Below are 23,227 nucleotides of genomic sequence, written 5' to 3' on the forward strand. Positions count from 1 at the left end.
TTTGATCGTATCATTCGGAATCTGAATCTCCTGGTTCGGGACGACCAGATGGATGATTTATCAGGTCGCTGGCTCGGGACGACTAGCGTTGGCCGAGTCAATCTGAATCTGAATCATCTGGTTCGGGACGACCAGTTGAGTGATTTATCGGTACGATTATCACCAAATTGCTGGCTCGGGACGACTAGCAATGCGTTTGATCGTATCATTCGGAATCTGAATCTCCTGGTTCGGGACGACCAGATGGGTGATTTATCGGGTCGCTGGCTTGGGACGACTAGCGTTGGCCGAGTCAATCTGAATTTGAATCCTCTGGTTCGGAACGACCAGTTGAGTGATTTATCGGGACGATTATCACTAAATTGCTGCCTCGGGATGACTAGCAATGCGTTCGATCGAGTCAATTTGAGGTTGAATCCCCTGGTTCGGGACGACCAGTTTAGTGATTTATCAGGACGATTATCACTAGTTTTCCGACTTGGAACGACTAGCAGTGCGAGTCAATCTGAATCAGAATATTTGAATCTACTGAGTTGGGACGACCAGTTGAGTGATTTATCAGGTTGCTGGCACGGGACATCTAGCATTGATCCAGCCAATCTGAGTCCGGATCCCCTGGCTCGGGACGACCTGTCGTGTGATTTATCTGGATGATCGCTGGATCGAGACGACCAGCAATGCGTAATCGAAACAAATAATCGAATTTCGTAATGTATGAAGCTGCTGGTTCGAGACGACCAGTCGAGCGACTACTCGGGAGGATCATCGCAAATGCGCTGACTCGGGACGTCCAGTTACTCATTTGTTCGAGACGAGACGATCTTATTTAAATCTACTGGTTCGGGTCAATCAGATGAGTTAATTCTCTGAGCGATTATTACTAGTTTGCTGACTCCAGACGACCGGCAATACGTTTGGCCGATTCGCTCTTATATGACGGTCAGTCGGACGGTTTATCAGGACGATTATCCCCAATTTGCTTATTCGGGATGATCAGTAACACTTTCGATCAAGATGACCGTTCGATTTGTTAGCTCAAAAGGGTATATTTTGTAAGAAGGGGATATGGTCTGGTTTGGAGCAACCAGGCAATAAAGCGGAATGAACATCATTTGATTGAATTGATTCACACAAAAACAGCCAACCGATCGCGGTGGCTATTCAGCGAGATTTACAGGAGAGTTTGTTTCTGTTTCGTATCTCAGGGGCGAGGGCACGTACAGAATGAGCAATGATTGCACAGAGCACCTCAAACGAGTATTGGAAGAAAGATTTTTGTGATAAATGGAAGATTTATGGTATACTTTCCTGCTAATCCTAGCCGATTATTTTGAATACTGGGATCGATATATTCAATGGAATACGTATTTCTCGAAATGACTGAAAAATTAATGAAACAGTATTCGTTCCTTGCTGAAAAACATATTCCCGTCTTCTTTTAGATCGAATATGGCCGGTAAATACGTCAGAATGCTGTCCTCACTTCCAGAAAGCTGCGAGGAAGAGAAGGCTACGAATAATGAAGTAGAGAACGAACTCGATGATCCACACACTGACTCAGAAAATATCGATGGAAACCAAGCACAAACCTCCCCTAAGGAACCAGTTCTCACATCTCCGACAGCTCAGAAAATAGCAATCCTCGAGAAGGCAGTGATCAATTTAGCAAATCTGATGATTGAACAGCACCGAGAAAGCCGCAAGCGTCCGGCTGAGGACCCATCCTGGGGATACTGCGCTGAGGAGAGCTCTCCAGCATCCAATTCCGTCCCAGTGGGTTTTTTTACAATGGAGAAGACCTTTACGTCCTAGCCCAGAACACGTGCTATTGGTAGGGTCCAATCTACCACACGGGGTGCACTGGGGGCGTGTCGGGCTCGAATGGTGACGCTGCCATTAATACCGACTAAACTACATTGGGCTCCGCCATCATTCCTCCCAGGAACTACCTCTCGGTATTACTTCTGGGGGGATGGCTGTACAAAATGTACTCATTCACTCTCACTCACACGTTCATACGTCCTGTATGAGGCTTACTTGGGTGCTCTCTCAATCGCACTTTGATTCACTCTCAAACACTCCCACATGAGGTTGACTTTTGAGCTCACCTTTTTCGTTCCTTGCGAGGCTGACTTTTGTGCTCGCCCCACCCATACCATGTGAGGCTGACTTGGGTGCTCACCCTATCACCTGATTCACTCTCGATCGTGCCACTCTATTGTACCTCTTTCACTCCCCCTGGCATCCCATGTGGGGCATTTGACTTAGGCCCCACTTCTGACATACCATGCGAGGCTGACTTTTGTGCTAGCCTCTACCATACCATGTGAGGCTGATTTTTGTGCTCACCCTTAACATGCCTTGTGAGACTGACTTGGATGCTCACCCTTTCACTCCTCTACCACGCCATGAGGTATCGATAGCTAAGTCCCAACATACTACGCTACGACCCTCCCGTCTTGGCATGAGGCAGTCCACTTATACGCCTATACACTCACTCTTCTGTCTTGCTTCGGGGTGGCTGGGTTTACCCCTTACGCGGTTGCCAGTCGCTGCGCCAAACCTGCCTCGGCATGAACAGACCATTCACTCCCTTTTTTGCGCTTGGCCTTTTTCGCTCCAGCTAACCAATCACTAGTTAGCCGTGCTCGTCGTCTGTTGCTCGGTTCGCCAGATTACCTGTAGCCTACTGGCAATCTGGATGGTAGCAGCCGAGACTGCGATCCACTTCTCCACCGATTGACACATCCGCTGAATAAGGGTATCAGGGGTTGTGTCCCAGCCACAGACGTCAAGCATTGCTCTTCTTTCGACGTCGAACCGATGACATACGAACAGTATGTGTTCGGCAGTTTCGTCTACACCTGGGCAGTCCGGGCAGACTGGGACCTCCGCATGCCCGAACCTGTGGAGGTACTGTCGGAAACAGCCATGGCCTGACAGGAATTGTGTCAGGTGGAAGTGAACTTCCCCATGGGGTCTTCCCACCCAGCTCGATATGCTAGGTATCAGCCAGTGGGTCCACCTACCTTTCGAGGAGTTGTCCCACTCACGCTGCCATCTGGCGACCGAGGTCACCCTGGTGCGCTCGCGGGCTCCCCTATTTCCACGTAGCTCGAAGCACTCCTCATCTTCCCGAATGACCAGCCCGACTGGCATCATGCTCGCTATCACGCAGGATGCATCGTGTGATACCGGTGCGGTAGGCAGATATCACTCTGAGGCACATCACGCGGTAGGTGCTCTCCAGTTTCTGTAGGTAACTGGTTACCCTCAGTGCTCTTGACCATGACGGGCCGCCGTACCTGAGGATAGATACGGCAACACCTGCCAGTAACCTACGTCTACTGGCGCACACCTTTGAGCTGTTGGACATCATTCTCGATAGAGCCGCAACAGCAGTCGACGCTCTCTTGCATGTATAGTCGACATGGCTGCCGAAGGTCAGCTTGTCGTCTATAATGACTCCGAGTGACTTCAGACTTCGCTGTGAAGTGATCGCGACTTCTCCTACATGGATAACTGCATGTTGTGCCGACTTGCGGTTGTTGACGATAACTACCTCCGTCTTATGATGAGCGAGCTCCAGGCCTCTCGCGCTCATCCATTCCTCCACCATGCTGATCGCGTGTTCTGCGGTTAGTTCTACCTCAGGAATTGACTCCCCGTAGACCTCCAAGGTTACGTCGTCGGCAATGCCGACAATCTTGACCCCAGGAGGGAACTTCAGTCTCAGAACCCCGTCCTTGTCGGTTTTTAACCACAAGGCCTCGCCTCTGCCCTTGGCCTTCTTCGCGGGCCGCGGTACCTCCGGTGTCGGGGCCGGCTTCTTCTTGGTAACCAGCGTCCAGGGGTTAACGCCCCCCTGCCCCGGTCGGGCCGGGTTGCTGGTACCAACGCTCTGCTCAGCGAGGTCACTCTCGCCCTCGCTTACCTCGGCCAGACGGCGTTTGGCCTTAACGGTTGCACGCCGTGTGGTGTCGGTTTTTGCACCCTCTCCTGGCGACTTCCTAGGGCGCTTCGCGTTTGACGCCGTCTTACGATTGCCCTTGCCCTTGCCTTTTCCCTTCGATGGGAACTCGGCCGCCGCTTCGAGCGACGTGGCTGCTCCATAGAAGGTGAAGGCCACCGTCTGAGTGCCTGTATCGGCCTTCTCTCTTCCCTCCCTCTTGGAGGCCACTGTCTGGGTTTCTCTGTCGGACTTCTCCCGACATTCCACCCTCTTGGCATAAGCCTGCTGCTTCTGTCTTGCGACTCGAACAGTTTTCCGGAGTTCCAGGAGACTCTGTTTTAACTCCTTGCTTATGTTTTGCTTTGCGCTAGTGAACTCGATTATTGAATCGAGCTGCTCCACCACTTTGCGCATCGCGGATAGTGTCTCGTCCAGTGCGTTGGTAGGGCTATTTCCTACCACTACTGGGGGTCACTGGTGCTATCAGATGCAGCACTCGTCGCTCCACTACTCTCCCCACGGGAGGAGACCTTGCCAAACCAGCTCTAGCGAAGGGGTTTGGCACCTCCGTTTGTTTACTATAGTTTTTGTTTTTGTTCTCCATATCAGATCCCACGAGTAGCGCGAGAATAAATGTCCGCCACGCCAGAGCTCCGCATTAGCGTGGTAAGGGACGCTTCTGCGGTTAGTTCTACCTCAGGAATTGACTCCCCGTAGACCTCCAAGGTTACGTCGTCGGCAATGCCGACGATCTTGACCCCAGGAGGGAACTTCAGTCTCAGAACCCCGTCATACATGAGGTTCCATAGCACCGGGCCTAGGATCGAGCCCTGCGGGACTCCGGCGGTAATCGGAACCCTTTTCTGACCGGCATCGGTCTCGTATAGCAGTACGCGGTTTTGAAAGTAACTTTCCAGGATCCGGTACAGACCCACCGGTAGGCTAAGCCGGTGTAACGAGAGCGCGACGGCATCCCAGCTTGCGCTGTTGAATGCGTTCTTCACATCAAGTGTCACTAACGCACAGTATCGAATACCTCGCCTTTTCCGTTGGATCGCTATCTCGGTAGTATTTATCACTGAGTTGAGAGCGTCCACTGTGGATTTACCCTTCCGAAAGCCAAACTGGTTGCTTGACAGACCGTCCGTACCTTCCGCGTACGGGGTTAGCCTGTTGAGGATGATCCTCTCAAGCAGTTTGCCAGTCGTGTCGATCAGACAGATTGGTCTGTACGCCGATGGGTCGCCTGGCGGCTTCCCGGGCTTCGGCAACAGCACCAATTTCTGCCTTTTCCATCTATCGGGGAAACGGCACTCGTCCAGGCATTTCTGCATAGCTAGCCTGAACATGTTCGGGTTCGCTATGATCGCTGCCTTGAGAGCGTTGTTTGGAACTCCATCCGGCCCTGGAGCTTTGTTCATTGCTAGGGATTTAGCCACTGCGAGTAGTTCTTCATTCGTCACTGGAGCCACCATTTCGGCCGTGCCCGCACTGTCTCGTAGTGCAGGTGGCCAGGGGCTTGTGGCTCGCGGCGGGAAGAGTACTTCGATAATCGTTGCCAACCGGTCCGGAGACCGTTCTGGGGGTGAGGAGCCCCCTTTGGTCTTGGCCATCACAATCCTGTAGGCGTCACCCCACGGATTCGCGTTGGCACTCTCACACAGGTTGTCGAAACACGCTCTCTTGCTGCTTTTAATGGCCTTGTTAAGGGCCAATTTCGCAGCTCGAAACACTTCACGGCGGTTCTCTCTTGCATCCTCGGTGCGAGCTCTTTGCATCCTACGTCTAGCTCTGAGGCAGGCTGATCGTAGAGCTGCAATCTCGGCACTCCACCAGTATACCGGGCATCTACCGTTTCTTGGCAGTGTTTTTCTCGGCATAGTGGCGTCGCACGCGCGTGATAGAACAGCTACCAGCGCATCCCCGCTTAGACTGTCGGTGTTGGCCTCCAGTCCCATGGCCGCCGTGAAAGCTTCGATGTCGAAGTGATTGGATTTCCAGCCGCGTACCTGACAGGGATCTCCCGCCCTCGGATGCTGCACACCATAGTTGATCCTAAAGCGGATTGCTAAATGATCGCTATGGGTGTAGCCTTCGTCTACCCTCCATTCCATGCCTGGAGCCAGACTAGGGGTGGCAAATGTTACGTCAATCCACGCCTCCACTCCGTTTCTACGGAATGTACTAGCGGAGCCATTATTAGCTAGCACAGTATCGAGTTTCGCAAGCGCCTCCATTAGCGCTTGACCTCTGCTATTTGTACAGCGGCTGCCCCTCTCCACTGCCCAAGCGTTAAAGTCTCCCGCTATGACTACCGGTTTCCGGCCCACTAGGTCCGACGAGAGCCTGTCGATCATCTGGTTGAACTGTTCTATTGGCCACCTTGGTGGGGCGTAGCAGCTGCAATAGAACACACCATTGATCTTGGCAATCGCCACACCCTCGGCGGAGGAGTGTACTACCTCTTGAACTGGGAACCGTCCCGTTGTACAGATTGCCACCATTCCAGACCCGTCCGACACCCAATTGCCGTTGCCGGCAGGGATGCGGTACGGGTCTGATAAGAGGGCGACATCTGTCCTCGACTCCGAGACCGACTGCCACAGCAGCTGTTGGGCTGCTGCACAATGGTTAAGATTTAGCTGTAACGTTCACGGCTTCTTCTTATTTGCCTCACCGAAGGGACACGAAGGTCCGTCCATAGCATGTTTATGGGCTTGCTTCTTAGCGGTGCAGATAAGGCACTTGTGCGCCTTAGTGCAACCCCGCTCCTTATGCCCCTCCTCGCCGCAGCGACGACATAGTTTGCCATGCATTCGTAGGCTTTGTGGTCGGACTCAAGGCACCGATAGCGCCTATCCACTGAAGGCGGCTGGGGTATGCTAATAGGGCATACCGACCAGCCGATCTTCAGCTTCCCTTTCTCAGTTACCTTTTTGGCATCCGCCTTCAGTAGCCTGAGGTAGGCTACTTTGGTGCCAGAGGGTCCATCTCAAAATCGGACAGAGGCCCGCTCGATTGTGACGTCGCATTGTTCCTTAACGGCTGCGACGACATCCTCTGCGGTCGTGAACTCGTCCAGATGCTTGCACTGGAGAGTCATTTCCGCCCCTAGCGACCTGACTTGGGCGCCTTCACCAAGGACCTCTTGGGCCAAGGCCTCGTATACCGCACTAGATTGTGCGCCTCGCTTCAGCACCAGAAGCATTTCTCCCGTGTTGGTGCGTCTCACGTTACGCACATCTTGCCCAAGGGCCGAAGGGCTTTCGGCCGCCTTCATCGACTTTAGGACATCGGCGTATTTGTCCTTGTCGGTTTTTAACCACAAGGCCTCGCCTCTGTCCTTGGCCTTCTTCGCGGGCCGCGGTACCTCCGGTGTCGGGGCCGGCTTCTTCTTGGTAACCAGCGTCCAGGGGTTAACGCCCCCCTGCCCCGGTCGGGCCGGGTTGCTGGTACCAACGCTCTGCTCAGCGAGGTCACTCTCGCCCTCGCTTACCTCGGCCAGACGGCGTTTGGCCTTAACGGTTGCACGCCGTGTGGTGTCGGTTTTTGCACCCTCTCCTGGCGACTTCCTAGGGCGCTTCGCGTTTGACGCCGTCTTACGATTGCCCTTGCCCTTGCCTTTTCCCTTCGATGGGAACTCGGCCGCCGCTTCGAGCGACGTGGCTGCTCCATAGAAGGTGAAGGCCACCGTCTGAGTGCCTGTATCGGCCTTCTCTCTTCCCTCCCTCTTGGAGGCCACTGTCTGGGTTTCTCTGTCGGACTTCTCCCGACATTCCACCCTCTTGGCATAAGCCTGCTGCTTCTGTCTTGCGACTCGAACAGTTTTCCGGAGTTCCAGGAGACTCTGTTTTAACTCCTTGCTTATGTTTTGCTTTGCGCTAGTGAACTCGATTATTGAATCGAGCTGCTCCACCACTTTGCGCATCGCGGATAGTGTCTCGTCCAGTGCGTTGGTAGGGCTATTTCCTACCACTACTGGGGGTCACTGGTGCTATCAGATGCAGCACTCGTCGCTCCACTACTCTCCCCACGGGGGGAGACCTTGCCAAACCAGCTCTAGCGAAGGGGTTTGGCACCTCCGTTTGTTTACTATAGTTTTTGTTTTTGTTCTCCATATCAGATCCCACGAGTAGCGCGAGAATAAATGTCCGCCACGCCAGAGCTCCGCATTAGCGTGGTAAGGGACGCTTACTGTGGGGGTTGCCCAGGTACCCCACAGGCTCCGTTAACGATCGAGTATCTTTTTCAGCCCCTCGATCACTCATCCCTCGGCACGGGTCGCTTCACGCCTTGGAATTGGGGTTGGACCTATCTTGCTTTACGTGGTGACCGCGGCCCCGATCATCACAACCATCCTCCTTTACCAGGGCTTGGGACCTGTAGCTCTGGTTCTCAATAGTTCCATGTACGTATATTATTACAGACATGCTACTATTGAGATCCGTCATTCGCTAGCGGAGTTTCCCAGTGGGGTTAGCAAACGCGAGAGTGAAACAGCTTCGACCGTTCCCTAAAGACATCCCAGCAAACCGGTTATGGGAGGAGTGGCAGAAATATATAGAACATTTTTAAATCGCTGCTTCATTGAGCCAGGTTACAGAGCCAAGCAGATTGGCTAAGATGTTGTTCCTTGCACTAGGAGATGATATGCAGAATGTCATACAGTCATACATAACTACCGGAAAGATAGGGATAGGCACGCCGGAAATAACGATAACGACCGTGGACAGCCGAAAAGATTCCGGCACGCTGGTCAAGGGAGACGAGCAAGGTGCTCTCGATGGGATCGTAGGGCTCATAACGAACGAAGTCATTGTCCGGCTCTGAGAGCTAAATGTTTTACGTGCGGGGTTACTGGTCATTTTTCGGCAACATGTAGAAGGAAGAATGTAAATAGCATGACACGGAATGAGAAAAGTCCGGATAAAGACCAGGTATAAATGTTTATTTTCGTAGACTTTGAAATATGTGATGTTAAAACAAACGCAAAAAACAAGCAAAATTTTACCCTGTTATTTCTTTTTGTTGCAATCTCTTACAGAACGTTTTGGCATTAAGCTTGGAGGATGTTTTAGTTGATGCATGTTTTGGTTCTGCAAGCCCAATACGGTTCCTGATTGATTCAGGTGCAGATGTTAATATTGTTGGTGGTTCTGATTGGCAGCAACTCGAAGCTGATTTACAGAAAGGTCTTGTTGAGTTGAGCCCAGGGAAACTAAATGGGCTCGAGACTCTGAAGGGCTATGCGGCCGACAAACCGATGGCTATTTTGTGCGTATTTGAGGCGGAGATCACAATAATGGATGATCCCATCTTCTACATCTTCGACTACGGCAGAGTTTATCGTTGTGCCGGATGGACGACGTTCAATTTTGGGACGACGAACTGCCAGTGAAATGAACCTGCTGCGAGTAGGCCTTTCACTAAATACTTGTATCGTAAATGAACGCTTTCCAAAAATGCCGGGGGTGAAAGTAAGATTCAACATAGACCAATCTGTCACCCCAGTGAGGAATGCCTATTAGAACGTTCCGGCAGCCTATCGAGAGTCCGCTCGGAAACGCCTTAATGAAATGGAAGCCCAGGGAATAATTGAGCGTGTACAAGAAACTCCTAGTTGGATTGGTGGTATGTCAGCGGTTGCCAAAGGCAAGAATGATTTCCGTCTGGTAGTCAACATGAGAGCTCCCAATAAAGCAATCAAACGGGAATACATATTATAGATTCCCACTGATCCAAGAAATGAAGATTAAACTACACGGTGCAAAGTTTTTCTCCAAGTTTGATCTTTCCAATGCTTACTATCACTTGGAACTAAGCAAAGAGTCCCGCGAACTTACCACATTTCTTGCAGAAAACGGTATGTTCCGCTTTATCCGGTTGATGTTCGGGGTAACCTGCGCACAGTGGCGGGTCTTCAAACAAAAGTCGGACAAAACCTCAAATGTTACCTAATTTGGCTGAAAATAACAATTTAAGCTAATTTTGAGGTGCTGAGCTCATTTTTGATGTCAAAAGTCGTAAAATATTCAATGCATTTTTCCATACAGTGTCATTGAACCTTTCTTATAAATATGATACCGTTTTCATGATAGATTTTCCGTTACTGTTCACCAATGTCAGCAATATCATAAAAAATGAAGAACACTACTTTGAAACCATTGTATAACGTGTTGGTTTACTGTCAATTGTCTAACTTTTTTACACAAAACACCATGCGCCTCGATATCAGCAACAAAGCTTCAAAATCTTCTTAAACCTTTTTGCGCACATAGGCGCAGAACGAGACCATGATATTCGAAAAGTAGAGGTTATTTCCCATAGAATGTATACTATGTGACCGTTCCGAAATGATTCCGAAATTTGTACAGAATACATTAGTGAAAAAAGTATTTTTGGTCTGACCACCTCAAACATATTTAAACTAAAAGGTCATAGTTCCAAGCAAATTTACCTAATGTATTTTATTTACTAACCAAGTTCTTTCGTTCCTCTACACAATGACACTAGTTGTGCTAAAATCGGACCAAAATCAAAAGGGCAACATGCATTTGAAGTGAACAGAGCAATGGTGGTTTCGGAAATGAAAATCATTAAAAAGTCCGGACTTTGCTACGTTTAAACTCATGTTAAAAATCGTGTTCTTATCCAATGATCATAAAATTTTGAATATGCATCATTCAATACATGAGAAATTTAGGAAAAATATGAAATATCAATATTTCAAAAATAATTTTTTGAGGTTTTGGCCAGCCCCCAGCCACTGTGCTGCGCCCCGGAGATTTTCCAAAGGGAAATGTGTCGTATCCTAGAAGGCATGTAATAGTTTACATGGACGATATTTTAGTATTCGCGGATTCTCTAGAGCAGCTACGCAAAACTGTAACTCGGGTCATGCAAATTCTTCAAAAAATAATCTAACCTTAAATGTAACGAAATGTCAGTTCGATCAGGAACGAGTCATTTTCTTGGGGTTTGAGCTCGACGCTCGTGGATTTCACATCGAAAAGTCCAAAGCACATCAGACAATTCCGCCAACCGACCACGTCGTCCGAACTTCGCAGTTTTCTTGGTTTGGCTACCTTTGTCAGTCCCTATATCAAGAACTATGCTGATATAGCGGGACCGTTGTGGACAGTGGCGTCCGCGAAGTCATGGAGTTGGGGCTTAGAACAAACGAAAGCCTTTGAGAACATCAAGTCATGCATCACCCACTGTACAGTGGCGTTGGGATATTTCGCGGAGTCGGACAAAACAATCCTATATACGGACGCTTCGCCGATTGCTCTAGGGGCGGTATTAACGCAAGAAGATAATCGTGGTGTGGCGAGAATAATTAGTTTTGCCTCAAAAGGATTGACCGCTACAGAGAAGAGGTATGCACAAAATCAGAGAGAGGCATTGAGCGCTGTATGGGCGGTGGAATATTTCTCGTTTTACCTACTGGGAAGGCAGCTTACGCTGAGAACCGACGCTAAGGGTGTACAATTCATGCTCAATAGAGACCGGGAAGATTTAAAACGCGCTCTTACAAGAGCGGATGGATGGGCACATCGTCTGAGTCCCTATAACTATTCCATCGAGTATGTTAAGGGCTGTCAAAATATTGCAGATCCATCATCTCGGCTTTATGAAGGAACGGATGCTTCGTTTGATGATTTAAAAAGCCCGTGGGAAATCGCTAACCTGGAAGCCAATCAAATACATTTTTTGACAGAGCAGGAAGTTCGTAATGAAACAATGAAAGACGAAATGTTATTGAAAGTTATTCAGTCCTTAGATGATAACATTTGGTCGCATAATTTACGGAAATTTGAAGCAGTAGCAACGGATTTGAGTTGCGAAGATGGTATCCTGACCAAAAATGGGTGCGCGGTGATACCGGTTTCACTTCAGACAAAGGCTCTAGAGGGTGCCCATCGAGGTCATCCGTATGCAGCTAAGCTGAAAAGCATACTATGCGAACGGATTTGGTGGCCCGGTATGCCCAGAGATGCACAGAAGTGGGTTGCTGGTTCCGGAGTTACAAGTTTAAGAGTGCGGTCACACAGCAAATTCCCATATAAACTGGTACAATGACTGAAAACATATTAAAATGGGTTCAACATTACTCTAGTTTGCGGATCTGGATCACTTATGATCAATCAAAGCAGCTTTGACCACACTGGCCACCTATGACGGTTCATGATGCCTCCGGGGAACTCGCCAAGTTCCTATGTAAATATCACACCTATTACCCAGCGAATTCTCTACCGATTTTTACAAACTTCATTTCAAATGAAAAATACAGTAATACCATTGACCGCTGCTGAATTTCATTTGGTTCTGACTTTTGGTTCCGGAGTTACAGGTTGGTTAGTAAGGTTACACGGGAATTTCCCATATAAATCGGTACAATCGTAACACCGCAGAGGCTAAAAACTATTGAAATGGTCACCACATTAGTTCGATTCGCACGTCTAGATCATTGATTGCCAATCAAACGTTCTTTGGATATATGGTTCACTATCGACGATTCCGGAAGTACCGGATTCCGGGCATATTCCACAATTTAAGGCACATTGGTTCTTCGGTGATGACTGAACCGATGTTCTCAAAACAAGTCCCAAATAAGAGGCAGCATTTGCGGTTGACTATTGTGTCGCCACTCAGAACCCCCCACCCTTGCCCTCACACCTCCCTCCTTCATCACTCCTCTTCCTTTGGACCACCCTCACATCCGCATTTCTTTCATCCACCCCGTATACTGAAATAAAATGAAGGATTTTTGACGCATCCTCCACTCCCACTCTACTAAACCCCTACCCCCACCACTTCCAAACCCATTCCACCAACATTTCAAAATATAATCACATGAAGATAACATTGAACTCATGTTGAATAAGCTAATTAAATATTAGGGGAGCCCGGGGCTAGTTGGTGGTTGAGGTAAGTTGGCGGAATCTCTTTGTTTTCGTTTCTATTATACATATATACTCATTGTGTTCCTCAAGTTATGTGAAACCCATTATCCAATGTGTTTTTGTTAAAAAACATTTTGTTTTGTAGAAGTTGTGGGCGATATGGTATTTTCGGACAAACCAAGTAATTTTTTAAAATTTTGAACACTTAGGGTGATTTTAGATCTATTTCCCGAAAAATTTTATTTTCCGATAGTGCGTAAAAAGACCTTTTAGTATCCGTATAGATATTAAATCTATCCATGAATTAAAGCAGGCCCGTGCGCAGAAAATTCTCAAGGGGGGGTTGATGGTTTAACGTTTATTTTAAAAGAAACGTACAGAAACCAGGGATGCATGAAGCACAGCACGAGAGCCTAACAGGAGCTGAGCGGCAGCTTTGAACGAACCAAAAGCAATAACCACTGACACCGCTCGTGCTAGGTAACCTTCGTGCTCGAGCTGCAAGATTCGAAGAGCTAGCACAACGAGTTAGCACGAGCACCTTGAGCTAGCTCGGTAAGCTGGCACGAGCAAGCTCGGTGAGCTAGCTCAGTAAACTAACACGAGTTAACTCAATGTGCTGGCACGGTAAGTTTGTCCGATGAGCTAGAACGGTGCAGTAGTGTAAGCTATGGAACGAAAGAATAGGGCAAAGCAAGAACCATGCGTTGGTGAATGTGCGACAGGTTGCTGAAAAAACGATGCAGGCATCATTACTCACACTAACGCGTTGTTTTTTTTTATTCTGCTTTGCTATAGCTGAGCTATAGCTCCGTGCAGCGTGCTAGCTATCACCGTGCTAGCGATGGCTCTCGCTCATCGGTGCTCGTGCTACTTGCTAACTCTAGCTCATCGGAAACCAGCGCAAGCACTAGCTCAATGAATTTAACGCTGACACATTATGAGTCAGTGCACAGCAATAGGGCACTGAGCCGCACCGTTCTTGTGCATGCCTGACAGAAACCTTCAAATTTTGAAGATTTTTTCAGAGGCCTGGACCTAGTCTTGTGAACCAAACGACTCTGCTCAACAAATTGGGTAAATGTTTGTTATCAAGAAGGAGTCATAGTGGTAGGAAACCCTAAAAACGCGAACTTAATTCACTAGAGGCCAAACCATCGAATATATTCATATATATATATATATATATATATATATATATATATATATATATATATATATATATATATATATATATATATATATATATATATATATATATATATATATATATATATATATATATATATATATATATATATATATATATATATATATATATATATATATATATATATATATATATATATATGTTACCGCCAGCACTGCTTCGCAGTGTGGACACGGCCTTACTATGCGAACGCAACCACTGTGAACGCGGCCTAATGCAAGCGGCGCGTCAACCGGTATGAACTGTCAATTGACGCGGGAAGATGACATGGCTTGTCATCAGCAGTTATTTCCGTTTGCACAATCTTTTTTTCTTTGCAACATCGAACGCGATCAGACGTAAGTTAGGAGGCAGGAGTTCATTTTGCTTTAATCTAAAGTTTGTAAAATTTAATAGTAAAGTTGTTTGCTCTTTTCAGTGTTAAATTGACTTAAACTAACTTACAGCTAGGACTTAAAACTAAAATCACAGATCATTATCACAGTGAGTAGAACTAAAGCTGTACGCATTGGAGCTCATGCTTAACCTAGAATTTTGATCACAGATAGTTTAGAGTGGAGGAATAGTCTTCCCCGGATTAAAATTGATTCGCACACCGAAATTTGTGAGTTACTTATATTGTTTACATGCGTTATCTAACTCTGAATAAAATTACAGCTTTAAGCTGTTTCCGCATCAATTTGCGACAGCTAACAAGATTTCGGATTTCACCTTTTGTTCTCTGAACAAAATCTTAAAGAAATTTCGTGGCCGGGAAAGGTATCGAATTGTGCCCAGCTGAATTTCACCATGCCAAATACGGATCCCAACCTCAAAACGCCCGAGCAGGGAAAATCATCGGATTGTGTTTGCTGCGCCCATCCGGAATCGGCCGATGATTGCGTTCAATGCGACCGATGCGATGGTTGGTGGCACATGTCATGTGCTCAAGTCACATCGTCTGTTGCAGACCGGCCGTGGACATGTAGGCATTGTTTGCCGGTGAGTGTGTGCACTCCCACTTCCAGCGCAAAGGCGGCACGGATGAAGATGCAGCGACTGAAAGAGCAGCAGGAATTAGAGCAACGTCATCTAGCAGAGAAACACCAGCTGGAGGAGGAGTTGGAAGAAACGGCTAGTAATAGGAGCCGGATCAGTCACAGGACGAGCCAGGATAGAGTAAAGCAGTGGCAACAGCAGTGCATGGAACAGGGTGCAAGCGCGCATGGTCAGCAGATGGATCAACCGACAGGCGGGGCAGCAGCTTCCCCGGCCATGCAATTATGCGATCGAGAACCAACGTTGGGACAGGTGGTTAACCCATCGGAACCAGGTCTGGTTACTCGAGATCAGCAGCAGTATACCGGCGCGATGCCGAAAACACCTAAGAACCCACAATTGGAATTCTCCGTGCTCCCCGCAGTCCAGCCCCCCGTTCCCCCCGCAGCACCAACGTGTGGAAATTCGTTCGACCCTCACCAATCGGGTCTCATCGTTCGGGATCAGCAGCAGTATACCGGCGCGATCCCAAAGGCACATCGGAGTCAACGGGGTGAATTTCCCGTGCCCCCCGTAGTATCAACACTGGGCAACTTGTTCGACCCTCAACAATCGGGTCTCACCGTTTGTGATCAGCAGCAGTATACCGGCGCGATCACTCAGAGACAGCAGGTAGCAGGTTCGAGAGGTAAAGTCCAACCCCCCGTTCCCCCCGTAGCGCCAACGTGTGGAAATTCGTTCAACCCTCACCAATCGGGTCTCATCGTTCGGGATCAGCAGCTGTATACCGGCGCGATCCCAAAGGCACATCGGAGTCAACAGGGTGAATTCCTCGTGCCCCCCGTAGTAACAACCCTGGGCAATTTGTTCGACCCTCAACAACCGGGTCTCACCGTTTGTGATCAGCAGCAGTATACCGGCGCGATCACTCAGAGACAGCAGGTAGCAGGTTCGAGAGGTAAAGTCCAACCCCCCGTTCCCCCCGTAGCGCCAACGTGTGGAAATTCGTTCAACCCTCACCAATCGGGTCTCATCGTTCGGGATCAGCAGCTGTATACCGGCGCGATCCCAAAGGCACATCGGAGTCAACAGGGTGAATTCCTCGTGCCCCCCGTAGTAACAACCCTGGGCAATTTGTTCGACCCTCAACAACCGGGTCTCACCGTTTGTGATCAGCAGCAGTATACCGGCGCGATCACTCAGAGACAGCAGGTAGCAGGTTCGAGAGGTAAAGTCCAGCCCCCCGTTCCCCCCGTAGCACATCAAGGTAAGCCACTGAATTATCCACCTACTGGTGTACCATTACCATCCAACTATGGATGCTCCCTCCAACACATAATGAAACAGTTCGGAACGTTGGCAGCCTCGGCCACGGTTCCATCGAACAACATGAATACAGTTTTTCCCTCGACGGGATCGAATGTTGGCCTTGCGCCACAGGCAAATCCAAGTATACATTCCGGATTAGTATCCGCAACTGCGGGACCGCCAATCGTAGGTCATACGCCACTGGCAAATGGGACAGTTTTTCCCAATATGGAACTGTCAAATGTTGGCCCTATGCCACACGTAAATCCGTCACTATCTACAGGCATAGTTCCCCCTCCGCCGGGACTGCCTGTCGTTGAACAATACACCCCCTCCCCCTCGCAGTTAGCCGCGCGTCAAGTGATGTCCCGCGATCTACCTTCGTTCTCTGGCAATCCTGTTGATTGGCCAATCTTCATCAGTAGCTTTATGAATAGTTCGCTGGCGTGCGGTTACAATAATGCCGAGAATCTTTCGCGTCTTCAACGTTGCCTGAAAGGGCACGCGTACGAATCTGTCAAAAGCAGGTTGCTGCTTCCGGAATCAGTGCCTCAAGTGATCGATACTCTTCGGTTGTTATACGGGCGACCCGGGTTATTAATCGGTGCATTGTTACAAAAAGTGCGCAGTGTCCAGGCACCGAAGGCGGAGAAATTGGAAACTATAATCGACTTCGGCATGGCTGTGCGCAGCCTCTGCGACCACCTGGAAGCAGCGGGACAGCAGGAACATCTCTCGAATCCTACGTTGCTGATGGAGCTGGTGGAGAAGCTACCTGTACACACCAAGATGCAGTGGGCGGACTACATACAACAGCACCCGGTAGTAAACCTCAAGGCGTTTGGAGATTTTATGCTCAAAGTCGTCACAGCCGTTTGCAGTGTGTCAAACTACACCGGCGAAAGTAACAGTAGTCAGCAGAAGCCGAGACACAAAGGAGCGGTGAACACGCATAGCAACGAAGCAGAATCCGTTCGTGAGGTAGTGAGCGAAAAGGATCGAGCGTGTATATGCTGCAAGAAATCAGGTCACCGTCTAGCAGAATGCACCGCATTTAAGGCGTATACTGTGGACAGCCGATGGAACTTCGTACGAGATAAAGGTCTTTGCCGGAGTTGTCTCAACGCACATGGGAAGAGAAGCTGCAGAAACGCGACGCTGTGCGTGATCGATGGATGTACCTACCGTCATCATGCACTGCTACATTCAAATCGATCCAATGCAAACCAGCGACCAACCCAAGAATTGTCGATTGTTCAGAACCATACACATCGGCAAGGCAAGCAGACTTTTCTTTTCCGCATAATTCCTGTCGTTCTCCGTGGGCCACGAGCGACCATTGAAACTTTGGCATTTCTGGATGATGGTTCGGACTTGTCGCTCATCGAGAACAGCCTGGTGGAGCAATTGGGTATCGACGGTCGGAAGACACCGTTGTGTATGAAGTGGACTGGAAACGTCACCAGAGTTGAATCGGAATCGAAGCAAGTGAGAGTTTTCATCAGGGGAGCCAATAGCAACAAGCAGTTCACGATCAACGACGTTCGTACTGTAAATGAGCTTACTTTACCGGAACAGAATCTAGATTACGACAAGCTGGCGCGACACTACCGCCATCTGCAAGGTCTGCCGATCGCAAGCTACGTGAAAGCGATTCCCCGTCTGCTGATCGGCGTTAACAATGCGAACCTCACGGTACCGCTGCAGGCAAGAGAAGGAAAGAGAACCGAGCCTATTGCCGTGAAAACACGGTTAGGATGGTGCATATTTGGCGGTGGTGAAAGTAGGGATACGCATTCGTTGAATTATCACGCTTGTGAATGTGCCGGTACCGGCGACCAGGAGCTGCACAATGCAGTGAAAGACTATTTTTCTATGGAGGATGCCGGAGTTCAACCGCCAGTCGTGCTGGAATCTGTAGAAGACACGCGAGCTAGGGAGATTATGGAGCGGACGACTATCCGAGTAGGAGAACAATTCCAAACTGGCCTACTGTGGAGGTACGACGAAATAGAATTCCCGGACAGCTACAACATGGCGGTGAAGCGTTTCGAATGTCTGGAGCGTAGGATGCTGCGAGATCCCGAGCTGGCAGCCAATCTGAAGAAGCAAATAGCGGAGTATCAGCTGAAAGGCTATGCGCACCGTGCAACTCAGAAGGAGCTCGCACTAGCCGATCCTAAACGAGTGTGGTATTTGCCGTTAGGAGTAGTTACGAACCCCCGGAAACCGGGCAAAGTCCGCCTTATATGGGACGCGGCAGCGAAAGTAGATGGAATATCCCTAAACTCCATGCTACTAAAAGGCCCGGATCAGTTATCTTCGCTTCCCGGAGTTCTGCTGCGTTTTCGTCAGTACAAGGTGGGAGTTTCGGCAGACATCCGTGAAATGTTCCACCAGTTGTTAATCTGTGAACCGGATCGTCATTCTCAGCGCTTCTTGTTCCGGAGCGATCCATCAAGGCTTGTCGAAACGTACATTATGGACGTGGCGACCTTTGGATCCACGTGTTCGCCAGCATCAGCCCAGTATGCGAAGAACAAAAACGCCGAAGAATTCGTCGCTCGCTATCCCCGAGCTGTCGAGGGAATCCAGAGAAACCACTACGTGGACGACTATCTGGATAGCTTCGAGAGTGTGGATGAGGCCGAAAGAGTTTCCCGCGCAGTCGGAGCAATCCATCAGAAAGGAGGATTCCACCTTAGAAATTGGTTGTCGAACAGTGCCGAAGTTCTACGTGGACTGAACGAGGAAGCTACCAACGCCAGCAAGAATCTCTGCTTGAGTACAACGGACGGCGATCGAGTGCTCGGCATGCTGTGGCAGACGACCGACGATGAGCTGCGGTTCTCGATGAATTTGAAGGAGGAAATTCAGCGTGTATTAAATGAAGACGAGCGGCCAACTAAACGACAGATATTGAAGTGCTTGATGGGAATATTTGATCCACTAGGGCTTCTTAGTGTGTACCTCGTGCACGGCAAGATCCTACTTCAGGACGTGTGGCGAGCCGGACTGCAGTGGGACGAAAGGGTGCCGGAAGAAATATTCGAACGTTGGGCTAGGTGGACCGCTCTGTTCCCGAAGATAAGAGATCTGCGTATTCCGCGGTGCTACTTCGAGGAAGCGACCGAACAGACGTACAAACGATTGCAACTGCACGTATTCGTCGATGCGAGCGAAGTTGCCTTTTCTGCTGTAGCGTACTTCAGAGTGATTGACATAGAAGGCAAAGCCGAATGTTCGTTAGTTGCGGCAAGAACAAAGGTCGCTCCACTGAAACCCCTCTCGATTCCCCGTTTGGAGCTTCAAGCAGCGGTATTGGGCAGCCGCTTGATGTCGTTCGTGCAGGAGAACCACAGTGTTGAAGTCAAACAGCGGTTTCTGTGGAGTGATTCCGCAACAGTGCTGGCCTGGTTACGAGCCGATCATCGTCGGTACAAGCAGTACGTTGCCTGCCGAGTAGGAGAGCTTCTTTCTACAACGGATGTAGCTGAATGGCGGTGGGTTCCCAGCAAATCGAATCCAGCGGACGCTGCCACGAAGTGGGGAAAGAACTCATGCCCGAAAGAATGCGACGAATGGTTTAAGGGACCTGAGTTTTTGCGGCTGTCCGAAGACAATTGGCCGGAGCAAGTGAAAACATCAACGGCTCCTGAAGAAGAACTACGGCCCTGCTTGGTGATCCAAGGAGCGACTATTCCGGAGTGTGTGGTGGATTTCGCCCGGTTCTCAAGGTGGAGACGACTTCTTGGAGCAATAGCATATGTACACCGTTTCATAGACAACTGTCAGCGGAGGCGAAGAAATGAGAAGCCGGAACTACTGCATCTGAGTCAGGACGAGCTGAGAAAAGCGAAGAGCACGATAATACGGATGGTACAGTGGCAGGAGTTTCCCGCAGAAATGGCCTCGCTTACGAGAGGACAAACGGAGTTGCCTAAGACAAGCCGTTTGTATCAAACAACGCCGACAATGGATGAACACGGAGTGCTGCGCGTTGATGGACGAATTGGAGCCGCACCACATGCCGCATTCGATGCCAGGTTCCCGGCGATTCTCCCAAGAAAACACCATGTAACGAAGCTTGTGGTCCACGACTTTCATCGAGCCTGCCGGCATGGGAACTCGGAGACGGTAGTGAATGAAGTTCGGCAGTACTACAACATTTCACGGTTAAGGACGGTGGTGAAGCAAGTTGCGGCTGCATGCCAGTGGTGTAAAGTCGCGAAAGCGAACCCGAAGGTTCCTCGAATGGCACCGCTGCCTGTGGCTCGATTGTCATCGTTCTGTCGGCCGTTTACCTACACCGGCATAGACTTCTTTGGGCCGTTCTTGGTGAAAGTGGGAAGGAGCGCTGCCAAACGTTGGATCTGCCTATCCACGTGTCTCACCACACGTGCCGTCCATGTTGAGGTTGCCCATAGCCTGTCTACACCGTCGTGCGTCAAGTGTATTCGCCGTTTCGTTTGTCGGCGAGGAGCGCCAGCGGAAATCTATACCGACAATGGTACCAACTTCCAAGGTGCCAAACGTTTGCTGCAGGAAGAAATCGAAAACGAATTGGCAGCGACGTTCACAAATGAAGATACAAAGTGGAATTTCATCCCGCCAGGAGCACCTCACATGGGTGGCGCGTGGGAAAGGATGGTGCGGTCAGTTAAGTCGGCAATGGAAGCTGCTTACAAGAACGATCGAAAGCTGGACGATGAAGGACTGGAAACGTTAGTCGTCGAAGCCGAGGGTATCGTCAACAGTCGACCACTTACCTACTTACCTTTAGACGCTGCCGAAGGTGAGGCTCTAACACCAAACCACTTCCTATTAGGAAGCTCTAAGGGAGTGCGTCAGCCGGCTGTTAACATTAGTGACCCTGCCTATGCGGTGAAGAGTTCCTGGAACCTTATACAGCATCAACTGGACATATTTTGGAAGCGTTGGCTTCAGGAATACCTCCCGATGCTCACTAAGCGGATGAAGTGGTTCGGAGAAGTGACTCCCGTAGCTGTTGGAGATCTGGTCCTCGTAGTTGATGACACTCGCCGAAATGGCTGGCTACGTGGAAGAGTGAAGGAAGTTGTGACTGCCGAAGACGGACGCGTTCGGCAAGCTGTGGTTCAGACTGCGAGGGGGTTACTGCGTAGACCGGTGTCAAAATTGGCCGTGTTGGAGGTTGAGCCAGATGGTAAAACTGGGACCGGTGACCAGTGTTACGGGGGAGAGGATGTTACCGCCAGCACTGCTTCGCAGTGTGGACACGGCCTTACTATGCGAACGCAACCACTGTGAACGCGGCCTAATGCAAGCGGCGCGTCAACCGGTATGAACTGTCAATTGACGCGGGAAGATGACATGGCTTGTCATCAGCAGTTATTTCCGTTTGCACAATCTTTTTTTCTTTGCAACATCGAACGCGATCAGACGTAAGTTAGGAGGCAGGAGTTCATTTTGCTTTAATCTAAAGTTTGTAAAATTTAATAGTAAAGTTGTTTGCTCTTTTCAGTGTTAAATTGACTTAAACTAACTTACAGCTAGGACTTAAAACTAAAATCACAGATCATTATCACAGTGAGTAGAACTAAAGCTGTACGCATTGGAGCTCATGCTTAACCTAGAATTTTGATCACAGATAGTTTAGAGTGGAGGAATAGTCTTCCCCGGATTAAAATTGATTCGCACACCGAAATTTGTGAGTTACTTATATTGTTTACATGCGTTATCTAACTCTGAATAAAATTACAGCTTTAAGCTGTTTCCGCATCAATTTGCGACAGCTAACAAGATTTCGGATTTCACCTTTTGTTCTCTGAACAATATATATATATATATATATATATATATATATATATATATATATATATATATATATATATATATATATATATATATATATATATATATATATATATATATATATATATATATATATATATATATATATATATATATATATATATATATATATATATATATATATATATATTGGACGAAGTGTTCGTAAGAATATTCCCCACAACCCGATAAAAATGAAAATTACGCACGGCTTACTACGATCAATTTAAAAAAAAATGCTGACGAGGCAGAAAGTTGGTGTCTTCGACAAAGTTTCAGAAATGCTCGTAATAAAGAATTTTGTTGAACTAGTTGAACTTGTAGGATTCAATGCTATCGATTTGTAAAACGTTTTCTATGGCAACACCCTTTAATTTTAGTTTTTTTTTAATATAACTTTTTCCACTATGAATTTTCGTGCAAACCGTGCTCCAGACAAATGTGGAGGCATTAAAACCACATAATATTGTTGAAGACTGTAAGTACAAATACCCAAATAAAAAAACATTACAAAATGAGCTTAAAACCTTCTTACCTTCATTATGCGTAGGCCGGACATTGAAAATAGTGCCTGCTCGCCCATTTTTGTTTGCACCTTTCTCTCTTATACGCAGTTGAACTTGGTATAAAAAATTAAAATTCTTCAATAACTCTAAAACGCATGAGTATTTTTACAAGAGGCGTGCGCCGCGCCGCCGACTTCAGGTAAAATTTGTATATGCAGTGCTCAGCAATATTTTTACATGCAGTCTTCAGCAATAATTTAATTTTTACATGCAGTCTTCAACAATATTATGTAGTTTTAATACCTCAACATTTGTCTGGAACATCGTTTGCACAAAAAGTCACAGCGAAAAAAGCTATATTAAGAAGCTAAATTTAAGGGGTTTGCCATAGAAAACGCTTTATAAATCGATATTATTAAGTCCTACAAGCTCAAGTTGTTCAACAAAATTCTTCATTATGAGCATTCCTAAAACTTTGTCGTAGACACCAACTTTCTACCTCGTCAGCATATAAAGTTAATTTTTCTAGTTCAAT

The 23,227-nt window shown here is 48.3% G+C and overlaps 2 protein-coding genes across 4 annotated transcripts in view; both read left to right on the forward strand.

The window, feature by feature from the left end:
- The first annotated feature begins 14,228 nt into the window (after positions 1-14,228).
- On the forward strand, positions 14,229-19,691 carry LOC131675983 (uncharacterized). Its single transcript, XM_058955104.1, has 5 exons — positions 14,229-14,406; positions 14,487-14,551; positions 14,613-14,672; positions 14,726-19,599; positions 19,661-19,691. The coding sequence occupies exons 4-5, from the start codon at positions 14,858-14,860 to the stop codon at positions 19,689-19,691; spliced, it is 4,773 nt and encodes a 1,590-aa protein (XP_058811087.1). The 5' UTR covers positions 14,229-14,406; positions 14,487-14,551; positions 14,613-14,672; positions 14,726-14,857.
- The window catches only part of LOC131696298 (uncharacterized), a 357,871-nt gene continuing 354,305 nt past the window's right edge, over positions 19,662-23,227 (forward strand). The window contains exons 1-3 of one of the 3 annotated variants that reach the window (XM_058984858.1): positions 19,662-21,777; positions 21,858-21,922; positions 21,984-22,161. In XM_058984858.1, coding sequence (XP_058840841.1) covers positions 19,691-21,643 — 1,953 coding nt within the window. In that variant the 5' untranslated portion in view covers positions 19,662-19,690 and the 3' untranslated portion in view covers positions 21,644-21,777; positions 21,858-21,922; positions 21,984-22,161. Of the gene's footprint in view, positions 22,162-23,227 lie in introns of those variants that run through there. The other 2 variants (XM_058984848.1, XM_058984853.1) reach the window with 2 other exon arrangements.

The sequence above is a fragment of the Topomyia yanbarensis genome, chromosome 1, assembly GCF_030247195.1.
Source record: "Topomyia yanbarensis strain Yona2022 chromosome 1, ASM3024719v1, whole genome shotgun sequence".
Classification (NCBI taxonomy): Eukaryota; Metazoa; Arthropoda; class Insecta; order Diptera; family Culicidae; genus Topomyia; species Topomyia yanbarensis.

Bases quoted from the DNA above. Each gene is read 5' to 3' on its own strand.
- LOC131675983 (XM_058955104.1), top strand. From the start codon at position 14,858: ATGCCAAATACGGATCCCAACCTCAAAACGCCCGAGCAGGGAAAATCA. The intron at 19,600-19,660 runs GTTAGTTGCGGC...CCCCGTTTGGAG, and splicing joins GAAGGCAAAGCCGAATGTTC to CTTCAAGCAGCGGTATTGGG.